Source organism: Carcharodon carcharias, chromosome 12 (assembly GCF_017639515.1).
Source record: "Carcharodon carcharias isolate sCarCar2 chromosome 12, sCarCar2.pri, whole genome shotgun sequence".
NCBI classification, from domain to species: domain Eukaryota; kingdom Metazoa; phylum Chordata; class Chondrichthyes; order Lamniformes; family Lamnidae; genus Carcharodon; species Carcharodon carcharias.
Genome location: NC_054478.1, coordinates 118,427,348 through 118,451,701, shown reverse-complemented (window position 1 = coordinate 118,451,701; position 24,354 = coordinate 118,427,348). Strand labels below are relative to the sequence as shown.

Genomic DNA, 24,354 nt, shown 5'->3' with positions numbered 1-24,354 from the left:
GTTGCCTCATGTGATGATGGCTCCAGGGAAATGGTCAGAACAATCGTAGACATGAGAACAGATCTGACGAAGGTGGAAGATATATTCGATTGGCTGAGTCTTAAAGTAAGGCTTAGGTGAATGGTGCCTGTGTTAACTCCACCAGAGCCTCTCCTGCACATCTATCATAAAGCCTTGCCTGCCGTCCCTCGGGGTCTTCATCCATCTGGTCATTCATCATTCCTTCTATATCCTCATCACTGGTAAAGGTATCAAACTCCCTTCACACCCTTATTGTTCAAAACTTCTCCTCTCCGTAGCGCAGGCCCATAGCACAGCACGTCACGATATGCAAGACCCTTGGTTGGGATAACCTGAAGGGCTCCAATGGCTCTATCCAAGCATCTGAACCTCACCTGCAGAAGTCCTATGATCTTCTCAATGATGCAACAGCAGTTGCTTATCTCTCCTCCTCATCTGTGTTGGGGTTCCTCACAGGCATCAGTAGCAATCTCTTTCGCCTCATTCCAGAGCAACCTGCTCCCGCCAGCGTTTAATAGCCAGTCGCGACATGAAGACGTTGAACTTCCCTTCCTACAACTTCTGCCTCAATTTTTGCATTCCTCCAGACTCTCAGCCCATCTGCAATCGGCTGGTAAAATCCAGCCCAAGCCTTTAATTGTATAATCCCAACAGAATTTCACTTCTGCTTTTATTCAGGTGTCTTTCACGGTAATAACAAGGAAAATATATTATCTTAATCCGAAGTTTTTAAAAAATGGTTTATATTTATCACTATTTTACGAAGAAGCAAAATTAATGGAATTTAATTGAGCTCATTTTAACCACTTTTTCTGAAAAACAGAAGTGAGTAGATAAGCACATTTTCAGGGATTGTTGTATTGATAACTATATACTGCACAAACATAGATAACTCCTGGATGCCTAAAGCATCATAACATGATCCACAAATTGCTGCAAAAGGAACTGCCCATTAACTAACCCCGGAGCTCCATTTGGAGGCGTCTTCCTTTAACACAGCTGCGATGCAGCTCGAGGAATTTTCAGTAACAAAGCTCCATAAGAACGCGAGCGCCGAATTTCAGGTAATGTGCACAGTTTTTACTTTTGCTGTTTGATAGAAATTACGGCTAACATATTCTATTTTCGATAATAATCACATCCTTCACATTTAAAATCATTGTAAACACTCAGAGACGTGGCACCAGTACACTGTTTACCGAAAGAAAGTTAAGCAGAACTGACTGGGCAGACAGAGTTTATTGACTGCGATTACCAACTCGAGTTGTTGAATTTCCGATTGCTTCTAGCATTCAAGACTATTTGAAGCATGTTTATGTTAAGTCCGTCTCAGAAATTATTATGTTGGAGCTGCAGGTTAACTTGTGCCTGGGTGAAAGCGAAGGTTTATATTATTTCTCCTCTCCTCGGTAACTCATGCCGTTCGGTATCTTACTCAAGTGGCTATGCTTCATGTGTTGAGATCTTGGCAGCCCAGTGTCAGCAAGCAGTTCAAAGGGAGCAGGTCTCTCAGCCGTTAAAAAAACACAGGGGTTACTTTCCGACATTGAATGGTTTCAGGTAAGACTCCCTGCCATCAGTGCACGCTCAGAAAAATATTGCTCGAGGCCTTCACATTATGTGTCAGTAATTAATCAATCAGCTCAAAATCGAACATATTGCAACGAATTAGCTTTGCAAAGTTTATGACTTTAAAATTTGGATTTAAGTGTTAATAAAATTAGTTGTAAAAATGCTAAACCGAAAAAGTACTTGTCTCGAAAATGCTGATATTTTCTAATCGGTTTTCTTCACTCACAGAGTTAAAACTCTGAGTTGAATCGTCTTTTTTTATAACTCTCTGTTTGGTCTCAGAGAAAAGCTGGGTTGTAAATCTACGGATAGTGCCTGCCTCTTAGTTTCTCCGTTCATGAACCGTGGGTGGGGTACCACAGCCCAGAAAAAAAGTGCAAGCACACTAACTGTTTTTATTTAAATCTCCCTGTGTGACGGCATGGTTTTCACGTTTTTCAGCCAGAATGATTGAATTTTGATCAGGAGCTGGGATCTTGGGTAATTTTAATCCCTCACTCACCCTCGCTTGAAGTATTTCTACTGCTGAAGTCAGCTAAGAGAATCCGCAACCTCATCGTCTCAATGACAGTGAATTTACCGGTGTAGCATTAGGCGCATTATTTCAGTCGTTCGGCCCCGCGGGTTCAAGCTGGTGTTTAAGTTCCACATGATCTTCCTCATCTCTCTTCAATTAACCGGAGCAGCACATCCTTCTATTCCTTTCTCCCTCAGGCGCTTATCTAATTTCCTGTTAAATGCATCTATGCTATTCACTTCAATTACTCCTTGTGGTAGGGAGTTCCACATTCTTTACCCAAAGGTAAAGAAGCTTCTCCTGAATTTCTTCTAAGATTTTTTAATGAAGATTTTATATTTATGCCCCCCCTAGTTTTTGGCCCCGATCTTCCGATCAGTGGCTGGGTGATTTGCTGCCACAAAGTTTTTTGTGCCCTGCCCATTTTCAGCAATGACTTAATTCTGATGCTGGCTGAAGCAAAAATTGATCAGTGCAGCTTTTGCAGGGTAAGTCTATTAAGCACCAGAGGGTGGAAGGAGAGGATATGTCTGCTTTTTATGGCACTATCTGTCATATTCAGGAAAGCTTTTAAAGGTATCAAGTCTTTTTATGAATGAGTATGGGTTAGTGAGTGAATGGATGAACTTGAGTTTTCTAATTGATGAGCTACTCTCCCCCTTCCCCCCCATGCCCCACCATGCAAACATAAAATATGACATAACAGCAGGTTGGTGATGCAACATCATCACACTTGTCTCCGAAATTACGAAAGGCAAGCTGGTCAAAAATCATTTTGTCGCTGTCATTTTGAAATCACTAACAAGCTATTGAACTTGTTAATACCCAATTGTCTGTGATTTTTCAATGGCAGTGTCGGGATTTGAAGAAGTTTGGTGTTTTATAGCAGCTATGATAAGGCGGCACAAAGGCAGAAGAAAAGGCCTGCCACCTGGACCATGGTAGCAGCAGACTCTATTGGTGAAGATGGCAGCATCTGCACGTTTTTAAATGCTTTTGAGCTTTTTGAGCCTTCAATAAAGGGGGCCTTTAAATTGTAGCCGTGACCACGCCATTACCCCTCTGCTGTATGACGTCCCTGCTACAGTCCTGATTGGGCTTGGAGCACCCCTTTCCACCTCTAATTGACCTCTGTCTTATCAGACAGCCAATAATTGATCTGGTGCTTAATTGGATGAGCTGAGACGATGGGAGCAAGCAAACCACTTAGTTCCCATTCTACTTCCCTCACTTTGCCAAGAAACGTAAAATCCAGTGGCTGTGGTTGGGGTGTGGTCAGATGGGGGTATTCAGTTGGCTGGTGGTGGGAGAGAAAGTGGAGTTGGTATGGGTTGGGTGGAGTGGTAAGTTAGGTAGATTGGGTATTCAGGTCAGGTGGTGATGGGAGGGAGAGTGAAGTTAGGTAGGGCTGGGTGGGGGGGGCGGGGGTCATGGTGATTGGGGAAGTCGGCTGTGGCGCTCAGTTCAGTTATGCTGACTAGTATCTGAGGTAGACCAGATATTAACCAGTGTAACACTTCAGATAAGTCCTGTGTACCTGGCTCAAATCTGTAACCCTGAGCTCAGTGTCAGAAACTTTTCATGCATTGTCCCAAGCAGAGCAAATCAGCCCATCGGAAGTTGAAACCTCTCGGGCAATGACAGCGCATGGTATGTATGCCAGGACTTCCGCCGGGTCCTGACATGTAGCACAGACTTAAGTCCAGATTTTGCTGCTCTGGGCATCATAAGATTTGGGCTTTTGTCTTTGTTGAAATAGAGTATGTGCTGAATTTCATAAGTCCTTTGGGGTTTGTCTAGAAATGGGAAGGCTGTCAAAATGGCAAAGGAAGGCGACAGGTGGCACGCCCAATGTCTTCACGGCACAATGCTATTTTGCCAGTGGCAGGATAGGTGGCAAAAAGGTCCCCTGTGGGAGCTGAATTGAGCCACTTCTCCCAATTAAAAACTCTTCCCACCTCTGCTAAAATATTGCTGGTGGCGAAGGTGGGAGGGTTGGTACTGCTGCTATCTGGGGAGACCATCCAGTGAAGTCTGATAGCTTCCCAGCAGGCTGCAAGGTGGGCTTATCCTTTTTGGGCACACAGAGGGATTCCACAGTGACAGTGGCCATACCTGGACCAACAAGACTTGTTGCCCTCAATAAACCCACCATCCCCTCCTCGATCACCCGGGCCAGCCAGCCTAGCTTCATATTCCCAGCCCCAACTTACCTGTCTTGAAGGGCATGCAGCCACTGATGCACCTTCATTCTCCAGGTGCAGCCTCAGCACTGGCCACCTTGGCAGTGTCGCTACTGAGGCTGCTGACCTGCCAACGTCTGATTGGACTGGCAACTCTTGGGGGCAGGCAGCCATCCTTAGTAGGGATGGCAGTCTTGGTGGCAGCCACTTAATTGGCCACCACCAAGAAGATGCATCCAGGTAAAATTCAGCTCTAACTCTTCCTCGGAACACTGTATTTCAGGAATGCTGATATCAAGGATACTGTTTACAGTTCAACCACTATGACACCTTTTGCATACTTATTCATCACTCTTAATATAAAACTTTGCAAACCGACACCATATGAGGAATTTGGGACCATGTCTAATCCACAGGAAGTTGGTTTTCTATCCATTGTTTTTAATGAAAGGAAAATCACACCTCTGCAAATTCTGGCCAGTACCCATATTTCCAATATGCACGCCAGAAGCACTCAAGCAATTAAAAATGTACCCTCATATGGCAACATCTGTTCATATTGAAGTTCTCAGATATATCAAATACCAACCCCCACAACACCCTCCCTACCCCCCCACCCCACCCACCCTGGGTCTCTCATTTCAACACTTGCTTGTCTTGTTTATTTTGCTTGATAAAATCTCAGATTTAAAAAATGACTCCCAACATTTTTTCTACATTTTTTATCTGATTTTTCACCTTGCGAGATCTGCTCACTCCACCATTCTGTGAGTCTTATAATATCTAGTTTCTTTGTGATTTGTCAATGGTGTTTAGTGTTTGCTGTGACCCGTATATATTTATCTTTTCTCCAAAGTGCAATAAACAGGTAAGTTGCATCTTTATTTACATCTCAGTTGGTTATATGGCAGTCAATTGTCAATCTAGCTGTTGGATTTCTCAATCTGTTATACTGTGCCTCTTCCAATTTCTTCCAAACTTTTTCTGGTTTCTCCTTGGCATTACTGTCTCTTTTCCAGATATAAGTCAAATATTTATGGGTTTAAGTCCCATTCCAAGACTTTAGCATAAGGTCTTTGTTGATAGTACAATGCAGGATTGAAGAAGTGGTGCACTCTTGCAGGTACTTCCATTGAATTGGAAGTTAATCCGAGGTCCTACCTGTCTGCGCCAGTGGTTCAGATGCATGTTAAAAACAAAATTCACGGCACAAATCCTGGCTGCTGATTGACATTTTACTTTCAACCGACACCACAAAAGAATAGAGTTAACGATTTGTCTCACTGCTGTGTGTGGGATATCATCATGTGAGATATGTCTGTTCTGTTACCTACTTAACGTAGTCACTGAGTTTTAAAGCAATTGATTGCTTGTGAAGTGCTTTCATGTGTTTCTGAGAAAGCCGTCAAAATACTATAGTATATAAATGCATGGCTTTCATCCATCTTTCATCAGGCATTAACAATAACAGCCTGTAGCAAACTCTGCATAAAGCACACTGCACAGAACAATATTGTTATGTTCATAAGTACTGGTACAACAGTTACTATTGCTTTGTAAACATCAATTATTTTTCTATATTTGTAATATTCTCTGGTCTTTAAGGACTACGATAGAGCCAGTTTTTACTCCAGATGGAGAATAGATGGGCAGCTGGCAGAGTATGCCCACCGTGTTGGCAGATTAACCATTTTGATGTCCAGGCCTCAGTTATATGCTGGCAGAAAGCTGCGTGGACCAGCAAGTATGCAAGTTGTGGAAGGGTGGGAAGGCTCCTACGTTTAGTAATTTGGCTCTCAAAGCCGAGGAGAAATGCACAGGCACCAGAGAGATGTTCAGGTGACCCCAGGTAATGCATTGGATGCACAGACAGTTGCTCAGAGAATGTTTGTGACTGCCACCTTTCCTCAGCCTTTTTTTTGGTCTTTTTAAGGTTAGGCTTTTCATTGCCCAATACAAATATGCACAGTGCACACACCTACCATTTAAACCTAAAGCTGCACATTATTGGACCCCAATTTATATATTACAGGTAGCCTTGAACTTGAAACAGCCTTGTGTTCTGGGCACCCATCTCAGGACTCTATCCAAGATGGTGGTGGCTAAAGTACCAGCACAAATGGAACGGTTAAGTTTTGGATTATCATTGCCCAATTTAAACAGGCAAAGCAAATTAAAATTGGCCTTATGATTAATATTTTGCCATTGTTTTCCTATAAAGCTTTTACTAAACTTCCATGAATGGATTTGGTAAAATTCTTTTTCATTCATAATATGGTGCAAATTGAACTGGATTGTACAGGGGGTTAACTCAGCCTACAGCAGACTGCAAAATTCTTTTCTCATCAATTTGAAGCACTTCTCTTTTAAAGTACACTGCAATGGGCAGGATTCTCTGGTGCCTGTGCATTTTTGGAATTTACATGCTATATCTAACTTGGGGGTACTTGCATTCCAATGGAATAAAAAGAAATGCCGGGATTTTCACTTAAACGCGCAAAGTCCGTTAGTGGGTGGGAAAAATGGCTTTTCGCGATGAATCATCCACATCGCAGCTGATTAATTATTTATCCACAGGGAACACATCGTTCCACTGGCAGGCAGCATCTGATTCGCCTGCCTCACTGTGACCTTAGCCATATTTAAATGACTTCTCTGCAGCAGCTCCAGTGAAGACATGGCTCCCAAAGGCAGAAAGCATGCTGTGCCCAAATCCACTGGAACGCCTGTTGAATGCAGTCGAGCCTGTCGCAATGTTCTCTAGCCCTGCTCTGGCTACAGGCCATGCACCAAGGTGACAATCCAACTTGGAGTTGGTCACAGCTGTGGTCAGCACAAATGCCTTTCAGAAGAGGTCAGTCACCCAGTGTAGAAGAGGATGAACGATCTCATACGTTCCACCAGTGTAAGTCAACCATCTCATCACTCTCAACTCTCAAGCCCATCACACATTCACAAGAATTTCACTCTTTGCTCACACTCACACACCGCCATATCTCCATCTGACCTCATCTCTGAAGTTTGCATCCTAATCCTGTCCAGGGCTCCACTCGCCACCCACACATACCAGGCATTCTTATCATCTGCCCTTGCATGCGTCTTGCTCACACTCTCTCCATCTGTCTTCATTTAGGACAAGCTGACTTACAATAAGAAGGAGACGTCCCAGACCAGGGCTGGAGTTCCCGAGGTCAAGGTTCTCTCAGGCTTCAAGAGCAGTGCCATGGATCCAGCTGCAGAGGACATAGACTGTGTCTGTGCTGACGGTGAGGTTGGCGGTGCACACCCAAGTGAGGATCTTGCACTGCAACATCTATCAGACAACCATACTGTGAGTGATTTCTCCTGTTTCAGAGTCACCTGCCATGCATAATTGTCTCTCCTTTCTTTTGTAGGCACCTCTGGGAAGCTGCTGAGGGCATCCACAAGGTAGGCCCTCAACTCCAGCCGCGATGACACCTCGGATGAGGAGTTTGAGGACAGCACCTTTGAGGACCCATCACAGCGCTCACCCAAAACCTCCACCAGCTCAGAGACACACACCTCAGTGGAACCTAGTTCTAGAGTAGTCTCGGGATCACAATCTACCCCATCTGTTCCACAGCAGGCGGAGGCAGGAACATCAGAGGTTGCCAGCACTTGGCAGCACATTGGTCCTGCACTGCTGCAGGAGCTGCACTCCATCGCTTTAGCCATTGGTGGCATCCATCTGTGTCAACATGAGAGGGCTAAGAGGCATCTTGACCTCATTCCAGCTGCCCCTTCTCCTCAAGGAGTCAGCCAGGGGTCCTTGGCCATCCATAGGAAGGGGGACCAGCAGCTCGACACCGTGGGGTCATGCACCCAGGTAATTCCGGGAGTGTCCGGCTGATCCAAATCCTTGCTGTGACCCCATCAGCTCCAGCTTCACAGGCCGAGGAGGTGCACCTGCCCCAGCAGGGCACTCAAAGCAGGCTGGGGCCCACCAGGTCTCGGCCCTCCAGAAGACCTTTGCCAAGGTCATCACAGACTACAGGGCATTGCAGTCAGCAGGCTACCTCCACCTCTGCTGTGCATGTTGGGGGAGCATCAAGATAGGGTAAGGAAAGTGAAGAAAATGTAGTTGCATAACATTGGCATGGGTGTTAACCACATGTGTATAATGTTCACATATGTAAACAGACTCGCAATATTTCATATCTCCTCTTGTCTATGCCTCCTTATGATGAGCTGTGTTACTGTCAACCACATGTGATACCTTGGTTCCTGCACCCTCATCGCAATTTTCTCTACCCTGGGCATCTCTTCTGTGCAGTGAGTGGCCCATTTCAACATAATTCTCCATATCAGTAATGCCTGCATCTTTATGTTAAGTGTGCTTGTGGAACGAACCTCATTCCCATGCCTCATGGGGTCCAGTATATGCATTCTTCCTTCTGTACGATTGAAGCAGAGGTTTGCCTCTATCTTGTCTGCATTGTTGAAAGGTGAAGGTGTGGTGTTTAAGGAGAGATGTTCTCACACATCTCCATGTGCCGCTGTCTCTTGGCAGGGTTTTGATGATATGAGCCTACACTCAGAGCTTATGTACGAGGTTTCCGACATTCCCAGTGTCAGTCTGCTGAACTCAGCAAAAACTGAGAGCACCTTGCCACATCATAATGATGAAGCAATGGCACATATGCTTGCAGGCGTTAAGACATTCAACCTTAAGTGTTTTTCACTCTGTAGTTGTGACTATTGCGGGAAGAAGGATCTGGTCACAAAGTTGGTAGACAGCGCCGTGTCCTATTGCCTTGATATTCCAAGAGGTTACTGATGCTACTTCCTAGTGATGATTTCTGGAGGCCAAAACAGCCTTTAGGCCTGCTCTGGAATTGTACATCATTGCATCAGACAATGTGGAGGGGAGCAAAGGGATAGGAGCGAGTGTGTGATGCCGCAGAACAGTACTCCTCATTCGCAATGGCACAGGCTCTTGAGGGCCTCATGTCCTATGAACATGTTGGACTTCACTAGGGCCAGGGCTGGCCATGAGGGTGCACTGGTTCTGTGTAATAGGAGACATCTCAATATCAGGCAGACAAGAGTCTGACCTCGTCATGTTCAGGTGCTCCCCCTCCATAGTAAGGTTAGGAGAAATACAGCTCAGGATCCCTAACAAACTGCCGGATGTCAGTGTCATCCTGGGGAGTGTACCACAGCCGACTGACTTATCTCTAGATGCAGTCACAGTAGCGGTATTTCATCAGCTGCCTTACCCCAAGTGTTATGTTTCTGTGTCACGATTGATGGAACACTTGGTGCATGGCTGTATTGGTTCTGATGGATCTCAATGAGGAGCCTTGCTAGATTGAAGGCATGTAGCCACTAGCCCACTGAGGATGGTGCAGTGCCCCCTGCATCTTGTAGAGTGCTGTTGTGACTGGGATGCTGGATGGACATGTGAAGAGAATTCTGATGTCTGATACTGGAATGCCATCCTGCAGGTAGCACCTCATCTCAGCGTGGTCACATGCCCTCTAGGCTTGCTCATCCTTCAAAGCAGCAAGACAATGTGAGTTTGCTGTGCAATAATGCACTGGAAGTTCATGGGTGAAATTAGAGGAGTAGCTGTGCTGGTGGTCATGCTGGCCCATGATGGAGGAGAGTTGTCCAGGAGGATCCTCAGTGCACCTCATTATCCTCCTCCTGGAATCTGCTGGCAAGAGGGCCTCATGAACATTTCCTGCCTCATTTGGCTCATGCAGTGGCCTCTTTGCCTGCATCCTCAGCTTCCAAGACCTCATCACCATCACCCCCTTCAAGATTGTCCTCATCGAAAGAGATGTACAGCTCTTCCATCTCGTCATCTGCCAAGTCCTTCCACTTTTGCAGTGCCAGGTTGTGTAGCATGCAGGAGGCCAAGATGATGTGTGAGACCCTCTGTGGAGTGTACTGGAGCCAGATCTGTCCAGGCATCTGAATTGCAATTTCAGGATCCATATGGTGTGCTCCACTAAATGTCCAGGTTGTGGAATGAGTCTGTTATACCTTCTCTCAGCAGGAGTCTGAGGCCGCCGCACAGGTGTCATTAGCCATCTCCTTTGTGGGTAACCCTTGTCCCCGAGGAAGCAACCCTGCATCCTGTGTGGTCCCTCAAAGATGTCAGGGATTTGAGGCCTACTCAGGCTGTACAATTCTTGGATGCTTCCTGGGTATCTGCATTTTGTGGATGGACAGGTGGGAGATACCATAGTGGTCCCCAATGGAGCCCTGGAAGGAGCCACTGACGTAGAAGCTGAGTGCGGTGGTTACTTTCACAGCCACTGGCAATGGATGCCCTCCAAGTCCCCGTGGTGACAAATCCTGCAGAATGTGGGTCACCAGATCCCTTGACATGCAGCATTGTCTGCAACATTGGTTCTCGCTCATCTGCAGATAACACATGCAACGTCCTTGCTCCTGGGTCTAGCGAGGCGACTATGAATGACAACTGTCTGAGTATCATCCTCTGCATCTAGAAGAGGACCTGCTGCCCCTTGGTCTTGAGGGTCCTGCTCCTCCCTTTGACAAGCCAGACACCTCCATCGCATTCTTCTCATTGTTCTCTCTTGCCTATAAGCAATAACACCAGGTTCCATCTTCTTGATGGTCTCCTCACTTCAGTATCAATGAGAAACATGCAAGAGTCAGCATTTATTTCCAAAGGTCCACCTTCTGTCTGTGACTGTGGGCTGAAGGCCTTTTCACACATGTCGGAGGTGCTGGCCCCTGAAATGATATCCAGTGCAGGGTGCACAAGAACGTTCACCACAACCCCTCACCCCCTCAGCCCACATGACCGATTGGCAGCTTTGGCCAGGCGACTAGATGTTCTGCTTTCAGCTCAGATGCTGGGATCATCATTACCTGCACTCCAAGATTGTGCTGTTTGAACTAAACATGAGGGTGGATGTTCAGTGATTGCAAGAAATTGATTTAGGGGATCTGGAAGCTTCTCCTCTGTGACTGGTCCTTGGCCACTTTTCCAAGGGGTTCTCAAGCTTGTCCACTCACCCAATAGTTCTGCAGTTCGATAATACTCTGGTGAATTTAAAGGCTGAAAATGAGGGGTTAAAACTAGGGGAGCAATCATTGCCACTATGAGGGATCCGTGTTGCATGAATGAGCATTCACTTTACTGACTCCCTGAATGTCAATTGAACAGCTGCTAACCCTGTCTCAGCTATGCCTCTGTCCTCATTTTGGAACTATCATTTCATTTTTATGGCCCTTTAGTGTCCTCCCCCCACCAACCCCAGTCATGTGTCTCAGTGCAACCTTCCCTGCTCATTGGTCCCCAGTGGAGTCCTAGACCTGCAGTCCCTTCCGTTCTCTCAGTCCTGCTAGTCCCCTTCCCCCAACGAACTATTGCCCTACAGCACTGTAAAAGCCATTCCTGCCTCAAGCCTGGAGCGGTAGCTGTAGAGACTTGCCTGTGAGACTTCCCCTGAAACCGATGCAGTGCAGCCTACAAAGCCTGGCGCTGACCCTCGCGAATGCTGCACGATGCAAGGCGTTTGAACTAGCCTTGGGGTCAGGAGAGGAGTGCAGGTTGCCAGCTGCATGACGTTTACACCCTGTTGTGAAACATGTCGTTTAATTGACCGCTGACGTGGGCTCTCAATCCAACATGGACGGATGATTCCGGCAGGCAGGCGTCGTAATGAGATGCTGATTTATGCTAATGATGCTCGCGCTGTTCGGCAGCAGGAAACGCAACCCACTGTTGACGGCTGAAGTGCATAATTGCTTCCTCGTTCTACCTTCTTGTAAGACATGCGCCTTCTCGCAAAATTTAGCTCTTGTGCCCACCATGATGGCCACTGCAATCAGGAGTAGAAAATCCCGGCCAATGACTTGCATATATATTGTATCTTTCACAACCACTGGAAGTCTCAAAGCGCTTTACAGCCAATAGTCACTGTTCTAATGCAGGAAGCACGTCAGCTATTTATGCCAGCAAACTCCCACAAACAGCAATATAATAGTGACCAGGTTATCTGTTGTTTGAAGGCTAAATATTGGCCAGAACACTGGGAATAATGCCTCTATGCTTCTTCAAACTAGTGGCATGGGATCTTTTACATCCACTCACACAGGCAGATTGGGGCCTCAGTTTAACATCTCACCCAAAAGACAACACCTTCTCAACATTGCAGCACACCCTGTACTGCACTGGAGTTGCCAACCTTGATTTTTGTGCTCAAGTTTTGGAGTGGGACTTGAACCCGGGTTTTATGACTCAGAGATAACAGTGCTACCAGCTAAACTACAGCTGACACACAATGGATTAAAATACTCTTTATCTTGGCAAGCACAAACAAAACATACTATGAATTAAATTCTACCATTGTGACTATGATATTAAAAAGGTGGTTAAAAATTTATTTAAACTAAAACAACCTTTTAATTAAACCAATTTTGTGTTTTCTATTAGGCAGCGGTAGCACTGTAAGGTGGTGCTTGGTTCTTAGGAATCCAGAGACCTGGATCAATAATTTAGAGAGTGCGGCCTAAATTTTCGTTCTCACTTCAAGGCGCAAATTCCCGGTTCTGCAACCCCAACGTCCATAAAAGCAGCCCTGAGCATCAGATATTTGGTCTGGGGTGGGGGGGTGGGGGGCGGTGGTGGGCAGTTGTGGGGGGAAGGCTGCAGGTTGTAATAAGATGCAGGGACCAAGCAGCCCCAAAAGCAGTGTGCTGTTAGCTTGGGTTGGGCGATTCGGGCAGATATAAAAAGTAGGCTTTCAGAAAGGTCCATTTGTGAGTTAGGAAGTCCATGGTGAAGCCGCTGTGCCTCAGACGAGACATCAATAGCTTTGCAAAACTATTAAGTTTTGTCAGTTGTTAGGTGACCCTGGAGCAGATGGCCCATCGTGGGCTTTCTCTAGGAAAAAATTGTCATTGTTGCTGCCTATTCACAGTGTACTGTTACTGAAGCGCTGAAAGCTTGGAGTGAATTAACTAGCTACAACCATGGAGATGGCATTGTCTCGGCACCACTACCTGGAAAAGATAATCTACAGTTATGTCTTTAGCTGTTATGCCTCAGTGGGTGAATGATGAACATAGCCATGATCCACTTTCCTTCTTGCCACCCATCTATCAGGATGCGCCCACATCTGCAAACTGTCATGGTATAACAATGTGACTAAGAGACTCGTGTAGGGCTGTCAGTGGTCGCAGAGCACATCATGCTACCTTGGAGTGACAGCTGCAATGTACATGGCACCAAGCATTTACGCAGAGCCGTTTCTTCCAGCACGTATCAACAGTACTCATTGATGATATGTTGAAAATGGTTAGTGCATATAAGCACTATGAGAATGAGAGCATTGTAAGATGCATGGCTCACGACTCTTTTTGCCTTACATTTTTATTTATAGAATGTCACACAGAGGAAACGCTGAGGAAAGGATGGCTCCAGCTGCTCCACACTTCACAAATCAGGATCTGCAAATATTAGTGGAAAGGTCCAGAAGAGGAAAGCAGTGTTGTGCCCTGCTAGCTTTTGCAATCCTCCAGCTGCCACAAAGAAGGCCTGGATTCAAATTTCTGCTGTGGTGAGTGCAGCAGGAGAGAACCAGGGACCTTGGATTCAGTACCAGAAGAGGCTCAACAACCTGCTATGTTCTGGCAAGGTGAGCAGCTTGGTTCATCCAAACAGAGCTCCAAGTGAAGGGTCACATCTGTGTGCGGCAGCTAAGGTGTGAGACCTAGTACATACTTCTGCTTCAGCATTGAGGCTTGTATGTGTAAGCTGTTTATAGTAGGTGCACACAGTATGGATGTGAATGAGCGTTGTGATATACAAACACATTAAAGAGAATTATCCTTGCATGCACTAAACATCAGGCTAATATAAATTCATGTCGTATTTGCAGCAGAGGAAGGTGAAGAACCCCAAGGAGATGGCCTAGACTGGGGGTGGGTCAGCCTGGCTGCAAGCGATTAGACTGATGAAACAGATAGTCATGGAAATAACCAGAATGCAGAAGCAGCTGTGTTGGTGATGGTGAATCACCAGTAGCAGGTGAGAAAGGCGGTGGTAAATGCACCTTGGAACATGGTGGTAATGGTGGAGGTAATGATGTCAGTTTACTGAGCACAAGGGGCTGTTGGCACAAGAAGGAATGCAAAGATGAAGTTACGCCGTAAAGGCACTGCAAACATGGTTAAAGGCAATGGCATGCATCAGAGTGTGCTTTCACCATGTGAAGGACTATAACTAAATATCTCATTTTGTGTTTCACACAGGTCCCAGTGCTGCTCGCTCACCTCCCAGGGCCACCTCATCTATTGGGCATAGATTGCTGGGCATAGATTGGAGGAAGAGATGCCCTATATGTCACATCACACTAGCCCACATTCCACACAGATACCAGCACATTAGAGGGATGTAGTGCGCATGTAGAATCAGTGGCACTGGGTATAGGATACTGTACTAGCGTGCAGGAGGAGGTGTCAGAGTCAGAGACATTTCTGCACAGTGGAGGGAGGAAAGTCATGATGATGTTCCAGTGGGCAGGAACGTGGAGCTTCAGGAGTGACTTTTGGGACACAGTTTTTGGATAATCAGCAGTAGATGTGTGGACATTTGATGGAGTTCCCTGAGACAGTGGGAGCTCTTGAGATGTGAAAGGAGGAGTCCATCGCCAATATGAGCTCCATATTATCTCTGGCACTTGTGGTGTGAGCTCTGACCAAGTGAGATTGGCCAGTCTCATGGAGAGACACATGCAGCAGCACTCGGATTGGATGCAGGAGCAGTATCTCGGCCAGGAAAGGGTGCAAACCTCACTCAGTAGCCTGGATCAATCCACTCAGAGTATGAGTGCTGACATCCACAATATACATGAGGAACTGTGTTCTCTGAAAAGGACCGTAGCAGTGTTGACACAGAGGTTGCTGAACAGATGACTGCTATACACAGCAGTCAGCTCCACCAACCACACCTAAAGGCCAAACCAGGGCTGTGGCGGTTACTGAGGAGGGTGAAGGTACCGAAAGCCTCTCAGCACACTCATCTTCTTCCACCCCAGCCCCTCTACCAGAGCTCTCATCAGCTCCACAGATGCCAGTGGCCATGGCTGCCAATGCAGAGGCCACAGTCTGAAGGAGGTCCCTTCATGACGAGGACACCATGCTCCTCCATGTGTTATAGTGAGCAGCCTGCCTCCACCTCCTCCAAAGCAATATGGGGGCACTTTTTAGGAGCGTCCGTGAGCGCAGGGCGCTGTCTCATTTGGAGCACTAATAGGTTCACTATGGTGACACTTATTAATTTGTAAATATCACAACTAAGCACTTTTTGAATAGATGTACATATACTCATGGATATCTCAGTATGTTTTGTACACTACAAATTTCAGTGCTAATGTAATGAATAATGTTCTTACCAGTGACATTGAAGATGGCATGCTGAGTTCATCTGGCACTGATGTCATCAGGAACAATGGTGTGACCAGATTTGTGGGACAGTGGAAAGCATCATCCTTCTCTGGTCTATCACATGAGGCTGCAGTGTCTAGAGGCTCAAGGACCGAGATGCTCTTTGCATCATTCATTGGCCATCCATACTTGACTTTATGGAGGTTCAATGATCAGACTCCAAGAACAAATGGAGGTCAGTAGGTACATCTCAAGCTTGAGTGCTGGGTGAAAGATAGTTATCCACATGTCAATGTTAGGCATTGGCCTAGGTGTCACACAGTGACCTAAATGCAGATCAAGGTACCATGTATGCTTCAGGGAAACCATGTATGCTATCCCCTTTACATTGGATGCCTTTGTATTCCAGGCGGTAAAGGATGTACTTTGTGGGAGTAGCCAAGGCTTATGTGAGCTATGAATATTGCATATGGCCCCTGCCCCAGAAACTGGACCATTAGCCAAAAAAGAGGCTGCACAAGTTCATTCAGAGAGCTGTTGTTGGATACTTGTGGCCTTATCCTGCACCCTATGTTTTATCTGCATGTGTTTTTTTGATAATCATTCATGGGATGGGCCATTGCTGGCTAGATGGTGAACTGTTTTCTTGAACTGCTGCAGTCCTTGCGGTGTAGGTACACCCACACTGCTGTTAGGGAGGGAATTCCAGGATCGTGACCCAGTGACAGTGAAGGAACAGCAATATATTTCCAAGTCAGGATGTTGTGTGGGTTGGAGGGGAACTTACAGGTGGTGTTGTTCCCATGGATCTGCTTCCTTTGTCCTCCTAGGTGGTAGCGATTGTGGGCATGGAAGGTGCTGTTCAGGAGGCTGGGTGAGTTCCTGCAGTGCATCTTGTAGATGGTACACACTGCTGCCACTGGGTGTTGGTGATGGGGTGCCAATCAAGCAGGCTGCTTTGTCCTAGATGACGTTGAGCTTCTTGAGTTGCACTCAACCAGGCGAGTGGAGAGTATTCCATCACATTCCTGACATGTGCCTTTTCGATGGTAGACAGGCTCTGGGTGGGGGGGGGGGGGGAGGGTTCTGGAGGTGAGCTACTTGCCACAGGATTCTTACACTCTGACCTGTTTTTGTAGCCACACTATTTATATAGCTAGTCCGGTTCAGCTTCTGGTCAATAGTAACCCCCAGGATGTTGATAGTGGGGGATTCAGTGATGGTAATGCCATTGAATGTCATGGTTAGATTCTCTCTTGCTGGAGATAGGTCATTGCCTGGCACTTATGTGGCACGAATGTTACCTGCCACTTGTTAGCCCAATTCTGGATATTGTACAGGTCTTGCTGCATTTGGACATGAACTGCTTCAGTATCTGAGGACTCGCGAATGGTGCTGAGCATTGTGCAATCATCAATGGACATCCCCACTTTGGACCTTATGATGGAAGGAAAGTCATTGATGGAGCAGCTAAAGATGGTTGGGACTAGGACACTACCCTGAGGAACTCTTGCAGTGATGTCCTGGAACTGAGATGATTGACCTCCAACAAACACAACCATCTTCCTTTATGCCAGGTATGACTTCAACCAGTGGAGAGTTTTCCCCCTGACTCCCATTGACTCCAGTTTTGCTAGGGCTCCTTGATGCCATACTCGGTCAAATGCTGCCTAGACATCAAGGACAGTCAGTCTCACTTCACCTCTAGAGTTCAGTTCTTTTGCCCATGTTTGAACCAAGGCTGTAATGAAGTCAGGTCCTGAGTGACCCTGGCGGAACACAAACTGAGCATCAGTGAGCAGGTTATTGCTAAGTAAGTGCCGCTTGATAGCACTGTTGATGATCCCTTCCATCACTTTACTAATGGTCGAGAGTAGACTGATGGGGCAGTAATTGGCTGGATTGATTTGTCTTGTTTTTTAGTACAGGACATACCTGCGAAATTTTCCACTTTTACAGGTAGGTGCCAGTGTTGTGGCTATACTGGAACAGCTTGGCTAGGAGCGCAGCAGGTTCTGGAGCACAAGTCTTCAGTACTACTGCCAGAACATTGTTAGGGCGCATAGCCTTTCCAGTATCCAGTGCCTTCAGCCATTTCTTAATATCATGTGGAGTGAATCGAATTGTCTGAAGCCTAGCATCTGTGATGCTGGGGACCTCCGAAGGAGGCCAAGATGGATCACCCACTTGCCATTTCTGGCTGAAGATTGTTGCAAATGCGTCAATCCCATCTTTTGCATTGCTTTGCTGGGCTCCCCCATCATTGAGGGCTGGGGTATTAGTGGAGCTGCCTCCTCCAGTGAGTTGTTTAATTGTCCACCACCATTCATGACTGGACGTGACAAGACTGCAAAGTTTAAATCCAATTCATTGGTTCACTTAATTCTGTCTATTGCATGCTGCTTCCGCTGTTTAGCATGCAACTAGTTCTGTATTCTAGCTTCACCAGGTGGACACCTCATTTTTAGGTATGCCTGCTGCTGTACCTTGCACATCCTTCTGCAATCTTCATTGAACACGCAATCCTATCAGCATGTATTGGGTGTAAAGTCATATATCATAATCTGGACATGGGTTGCATCTGCATAGGCTTTGGTGATTAATCTATAGGGACTGGCATTTATTTGAGGGAGCCAGGTTATGGAGGACTTCTTATGATGTGTGTTTATGATATGCTGAGGTCAAGGGTTATGATGGTGAGGGTTTCAGCCATTTTAATGTGACTGAGTCAAACTCATTGATGTTGTTTCTCTCCCTTTTCAGGATGGGCATTTCCTTGAGTAAGCGTTTTTCCATGTTACAAGTTCTTTAGTTGGAAGTTGCTCACTAGGGACTGGTGTGATATTGGAGGATCCTGTGTGAATTTATTTTGCATGAGGAAGCATCTGACGATGAGCCCCTCCTTCACAGAATCAATCCAGCCTACGTGGCCATGCTTCCCACTGCACTGCCATTGGCAGCCTCCTCCATTTCTGAATCATTAGAATGGACAGGCCTTCCCTCTCCCCCTCCTCATCTTCATCATCCTTCACCTCTTCAGAGGTTGCAACTCCGGCCATGGCATTGTCATCTTCATGTTGCAGGCCCCTCTGCTCTGCGATTTTGTGCAGCATGCAGCACACTGCCACTATTCTGGATACCCTTAATGGGGCATACTGCAGAATTCCACCCGAGTGATCAAGCAATTAAGTGCATTTTTACAATGCCAATGGTCTACTCGATTGTACTGCTTGTGGTGACATGGCTGCTATTGTAATTGCGTTCAGCCTCAGTTTGAGGGCTCCTAAAGAGGGTCATTAGCCAAGGTCCTAAGTCCTTGTCTCCTAGAAGCCAACCATAGATCTTTGAAGGTGTATGAAATAGATGAGGGAGTCTGGAACACCTCAATAAGAAAGAGTCATGGCAGCTGCCAGGGAAACTTGCAGCGATATGAAGGAAAACCTTGTTGTGGTCACAAATGACGTGGACACTGAACAGATGGAAGGACTTTGGTTGATGAAGGTGTCCGAATGCTGATTATGCCAGTAATCAATGACACCTTGCACATTAGTGAAGCCTGTTAATTGGGCAAAAGCTGTGGTTCTCTGCGTCTGAGATGCCAAATCAACAGAGAAATTAATGTGCTCCCTCACAGTACAAACAGGGCATCTGTTTTGTGCTGCTGATTGGGATATACTGGGCAGGTCTCCTGTTGAGCCCTGAAAAGGCATAAAAATTGAGCGACACAGTTACCTTCATAGCCACTGACAGGGCATGGGTGTAGTTTGAGATGTTGCTGGACCATTCAACATACGTTCATGACCCTTCATGGCTTAATCTCAGGCGCCTTCAGCACTGGCTCTCCATCATATTGAGTTCATATTCAAGTAACCACTCTTCCCACAGGGTAATACCTGGTTGTCTTTTCTCCTTTTTTCCTGGTGTATGTGGCTCTGCCTCTAGCTCCTAGCCTAATGCCCTCCCTCTGAACTCTGGCTGCTCACACTGACTTGCTTCTATGTTTCCTATGTGCGAGGGTGCCATGCCCATCTTGTCTTTTCCCTGGTACAAAGCACAATGCGCCCTTCTCAAGCACAATGTTCTTCTCACCAGCTGGGTGCCCGAGTCTATGGGGGCAAAAATAAAAGCCCTGCCAAGTGCAGCAGCTCCATTCTCCTACTCCCATGGGGTACTTGATATGAATATTTGTCTATTTGTGGCAGTTACTACAGCTTTTGAGCAAATTCTAAAGGGGTCCCTGCACCTCTCCAAATCAGTACCCCAGCTATCGAAACAAATCCACAAAGTTCAGATCAGCACCTACCAAGTCTAAACTGTACACATCGTGTTTCATACTCCTATATCATCAAAATCTAACTTATATGGGCAGCTGCCTCCGCAAAACAGGTGTGTGTGAACCCCACCTCTATTCTCCCCATGTATAAATTACGGGGGCCATGTTCACTGGCAGGACTCCCATTTTTCAACCTTGTCCGCTCCGTCATTGTGAAAATTCAGGCTTGAGTTCATATTCCGCCACGACAGCCTGAGAATTTGAATTCAATTAAAAAACATCTAGAAATATAAAGTTGATAACAATAAAGTGATAATAAAAGCAAAAAACTGTGGATGCTGGAGATCCAAAACGAAAACAGAATCAGCGGAGGAGAGCACAGTTGACTTTTCGAGTCCTCATGATCCTTCAACAGAACTAAGTAAAAATAGGAAAGGGATGAAATATAAGCAGGTTTACGGGCGGGGGGGGGGGGGGGGGGGGGGGGGGGAGGGGGGGTTGTGGTTGCTGAGTTTTTCCAGGTATTTCTGTTTATGTATTTGTTTTTTTGATCATGAAGCTGTTGGATTGTCATAAAAACCCAACCGGTTCACTAATTTCCTTTGAGGAAGGAAATCTGCTGTTATTAGTTGGTCTATCCTATATGTGATTACAGTTCCACACCACCATTTAACTGCCTTCCAAAGTGGATTTCAGTTAACACCACGAGTGATGGGGGGAATAAATGCTGAACTTGCCAGTGACACCCATGTCCTGAGATTGAAATTTTTTAAAAAGTGCATAAGTTTAGAGAATTTATTTTTAATGTAGAAAATTGACCATAATCATTCTGTAAAGAGTTTTAGTACTGTCAGAGGCAGGGTTTGATGAAAGCCTGTTGTCGGGAATGTTGTGAACCTAATGCTATCTTTATCTTTCAGATTTTAAATCAGGTACTACAAACTGGTTAAACTGTATTTAAATCAGTTCCATATTCATCTAGTTAGTGGTATTCCTGGTGAGATACTACTAATTAACTTGTTCCTTTATTGTATCACACTTGTAAAATATTTTGTGGATGATTTCATCATTATCCACTGGAACACCACCCACTCTCTCAACCCTCCTCCACCCCCCCGCCTCCCCCACCCATTAGCTTTTCTTACTGAAGGGATATGAAGTTATATTTGGGGAATGCTAGTAATTCAGCTAAGCAGATAAAAATTATTTCAGTGAATCAAAAAGATGAAATCTTTAGATCTTCCTTTGTTTTTACAGCATTCTCTCTCTGAAATCCGATGACGATGGCAGCTGCTGATTTAATCACCTTCTGGGATTATTGGGATGAGCAGAACATTACCACAATGAATAAGACCTGGGTCACTTGCGTAAATGAGTCTGAATGTTTGACCTGGGAGATTTTTCATTGTCTGCAGAACTTCTCTAAGAAGGCAATCCTGCATACCATATCTTCCTTTTATATCCTGATTTTTGTCATTGGTTTGGTGGCCAACATTGTGGTGGTATATGTAAACGTGAAGGCGAAGCGATCAAGATATGAAACCCACCTCTACATCCTGAACCTAGCCATTGCAGACTTGTGTGTAGTAGTCACTCTCCCTTTCTGGGTCACATCACTCATTCAGCATGGCACCTGGCCTTTTGGAGAGTTTATGTGCAAATTTACTCATCTCATCTTCAGCGTCAATCTTTTTGGGAGTATCTTCTTCCTAACGTGCATGAGTGTGGACAGATATATATCAATGGTGTGGTTCCGAGATTCCATTGACCGTAAGAAAGAATTGACCCGTAAGGTTACCTGCATGTTAGTTTGGATTTTTGCCTTTCTCATATCAGTTCCAGATTTCTTTTTCTTGAAAGTGACTCTCAGTTATCACGATGAACCCATCTGCCATTTGGCTTATCCTGAGGAAAACTTCAGAGAATGGATGGCTGGGATGGAAATGATCTGCATCATCATAGGCTTTGTTATCCCATTTGCCATTATTGCTGTTTTCTATTTTCTACTAGCAACAGCCATCCCAATCACAAGTGACCTAGAGAGAAAAAATAGCCGGAAGATAATATTTGTCTATGTGATCATTTTCCTCATTTGTTGGCTCCCCTATCACTCGATTCTACTTCTTGATTTTTTGTGGTTCCTAAATCTTTTATCTTTTAGTTGTCAGCTGGAAAATTTTATATATGCTTCTTTTCACATCACTCAGTGCCTATCCTTGGTACATTGCTGTGCCAACCCCATACTCTACAGCTTCATCAATAAAAACTATAGATATGACTTCATGAAAGCTTTCATTGTCAAATACTCGGTCAAATCTGGTATCACAAGGCTTAAGGACACGACAGAAACAGAGTGCACCATATTGGAAGCAGGATCCTAATGTAATCTCCACTTTTTTTGAACAGAAACATTACCTTCTCAAAAATCTACTTAACTGCAATAACAATCACAGTGCTTGATTCATTTATACAATTGCTATTGTAGCCAAGTGTTGAAATATTCAATAGATTCTATAGGGGACTGTTTGGACGTAAGTATTTTATTTCTAATTGAGGGAATTTACACTTCCAAGAATGTAGGACTTGGTAAATTGATACAGAAGCAGTTAACCTACCAGTGCACAAATGTGCCCATAATTAGTTATGAAACCATTTTCCGAGAAGCATGGAGTCAGATGTGCTGCGGATGCAGAATATAATTGTGTTAATTGAATCTCACTGGCTAGCTATTCTGTTTTTCAAATTCTGATTGGATGTACTCATAACACTGCAATTAACAAGGATTTTAAAAATAAATTGGATAGGCACTTGAGATAAATAAACTTGCAGGGCTTTGGCGATAGAATGGGGAATAGGACTGACTGGATTGTTCTGCAGAGAGCTGGCATGGACTCAATAGACTGAATGACCACCTTCTGTGCTGTTAGGAGTCTACGACTCTATGATTATATGAGAAGGCCATCTTCAAGTCTGTTCCAAAGCAGCTTCCTAAGGTGTCAGATGTGGCTGAGTGGTAGCACCCGCACTTCAGTGTGAGAAGATCGTGGATTTGAGACACACTCCAGACCCTTGCGCATAAAATTTGTGTGACGCTTCTGTGTAGTATTAGGGAGTGCTGTACTGTTGGAGATGCCAGTGTTCAAAGAACAAAGAACAAGGAAAAGTACAGCACAAGAACAGGCCCTCCAAGCCTGCGCCGATCATATTGCCTGTCAAACTAAAACATTTTGCTCTTCTGGGGTTCTCTATTCCCATTCTATTCATGTATTTGTCAAGCTGCCTCTTGAACACCACTATCGCACCTGCTTCCACCACCTCCTCTGGCAGCGAATTCCAAACACTCACTACCCTCTGCGTAAGAAAAAACTTGCCCCACACATCTCCTCTAAAGTTTTCTCCTCTCATTTAAATCTATGTCCCCTAGTAATTGACTCTTCCATCCTGGGAAAAAGCTTCTATCTACTCTGTCCATGCCACTCAATTTTGTAAACTTCTATCAATTCGCCCCTCAATCTCTGTCGCTCTGGTGAGAACAATCCGAGTTTCTCCAACCTCCTAATAACCACCAGACCAGGCAGCATCCTGGTAAACCTCCTCTGTATCCTCTCCAATACTTCCTTATCCTTCTGGTATGTGGCGACCAGAATTGCATGCAAAATTCCAAGTGTGGCCTAACCAAGGTTCTATACAGCTGCAGCATGACTTCCCAGCTTTTATACTCAATACCCCTGCCGATGAAGGCAAGCATGCCATATGCCTTCCTGACTACCTTATCCACCTGTGTTGCCACTTTCAGTGACCTGTGGACCTGTACACCCAAATCCCTCTGCTCGTCCTGCACTTAAGGGTTCTGCCCATTTACTGTATAATTCCTACCTGTATTAGACTTTCCAAAATGCATTACCTCGCATTTGTCTGGATTAAACTCCATCTGCCATTTCTCCACCCAAGTCTCCAACCAATCTATATCCCGTTGTATCCTTTGACAATCCTCTTCACTAACTGCAACTCCTCCAACCTTAGTGTCATCTGCAAACTTACTAATCAGCCTGGTTATATTTTCCTCCAAATCATTTACGTATATACAAACAGCAAAGGTCCCAGCACTGATCCCTGTGGAACACCACTAGTCACAGCTCTCGATTCAGAAAAGCACCCTTCCATTGCTACCCTCTGTCTTCTATGACCAAGTCAATTCTGTATCCATCATGCCAGCTCACTTCTGATCCCTTGCGACTTTACCTTCTGTACCAGTCTGCCATGAAGGACCTTGTCAGGTGAAGTGTTAAAGTGAGGCTCAAACGGTCTCTCAGGCAGATGTAAATATCTCATGGTGCTATTCAAATAAGAACTGGGGGTTTTCCCTGGTGTTTTGGCCAAAATTTATCTTTCAA

General features: G+C 45.4%; 1 protein-coding gene across 4 annotated transcripts; it reads left to right on the top strand.

The window, feature by feature from the left end:
- Positions 1-1,008: 1,008 nt before the first annotated feature.
- ackr3a (atypical chemokine receptor 3a) lies at positions 1,009-23,322 on the top strand. Of its 4 annotated transcripts, XM_041200130.1 has the most exons (3): positions 13,810-13,937; positions 14,181-14,329; positions 21,218-23,322. In XM_041200130.1, the coding sequence occupies exon 3, from the start codon at positions 21,238-21,240 to the stop codon at positions 22,339-22,341; it is 1,104 nt and encodes a 367-aa protein (XP_041056064.1). In that variant the 5' UTR covers positions 13,810-13,937; positions 14,181-14,329; positions 21,218-21,237; the 3' UTR covers positions 22,342-23,322. The 4 variants fall into 4 exon arrangements, with proteins under 4 accessions (XP_041056063.1, XP_041056064.1, XP_041056066.1 ...); XM_041200129.1 differs by lacking the exons at positions 13,810-13,937; positions 14,181-14,329 and adding an exon at positions 1,009-1,085; XM_041200132.1 differs by lacking the exons at positions 13,810-13,937; positions 14,181-14,329 and adding an exon at positions 17,208-17,264.
- Positions 23,323-24,354: the final 1,032 nt, after the last annotated feature.

What these genes read in the sequence shown, in the direction of transcription:
- ackr3a (XM_041200129.1), top strand. Translation starts at nt 21,238, where the DNA reads ATGACGATGGCAGCTGCTGATTTAATCACCTTCTGGGATTATTGGGAT.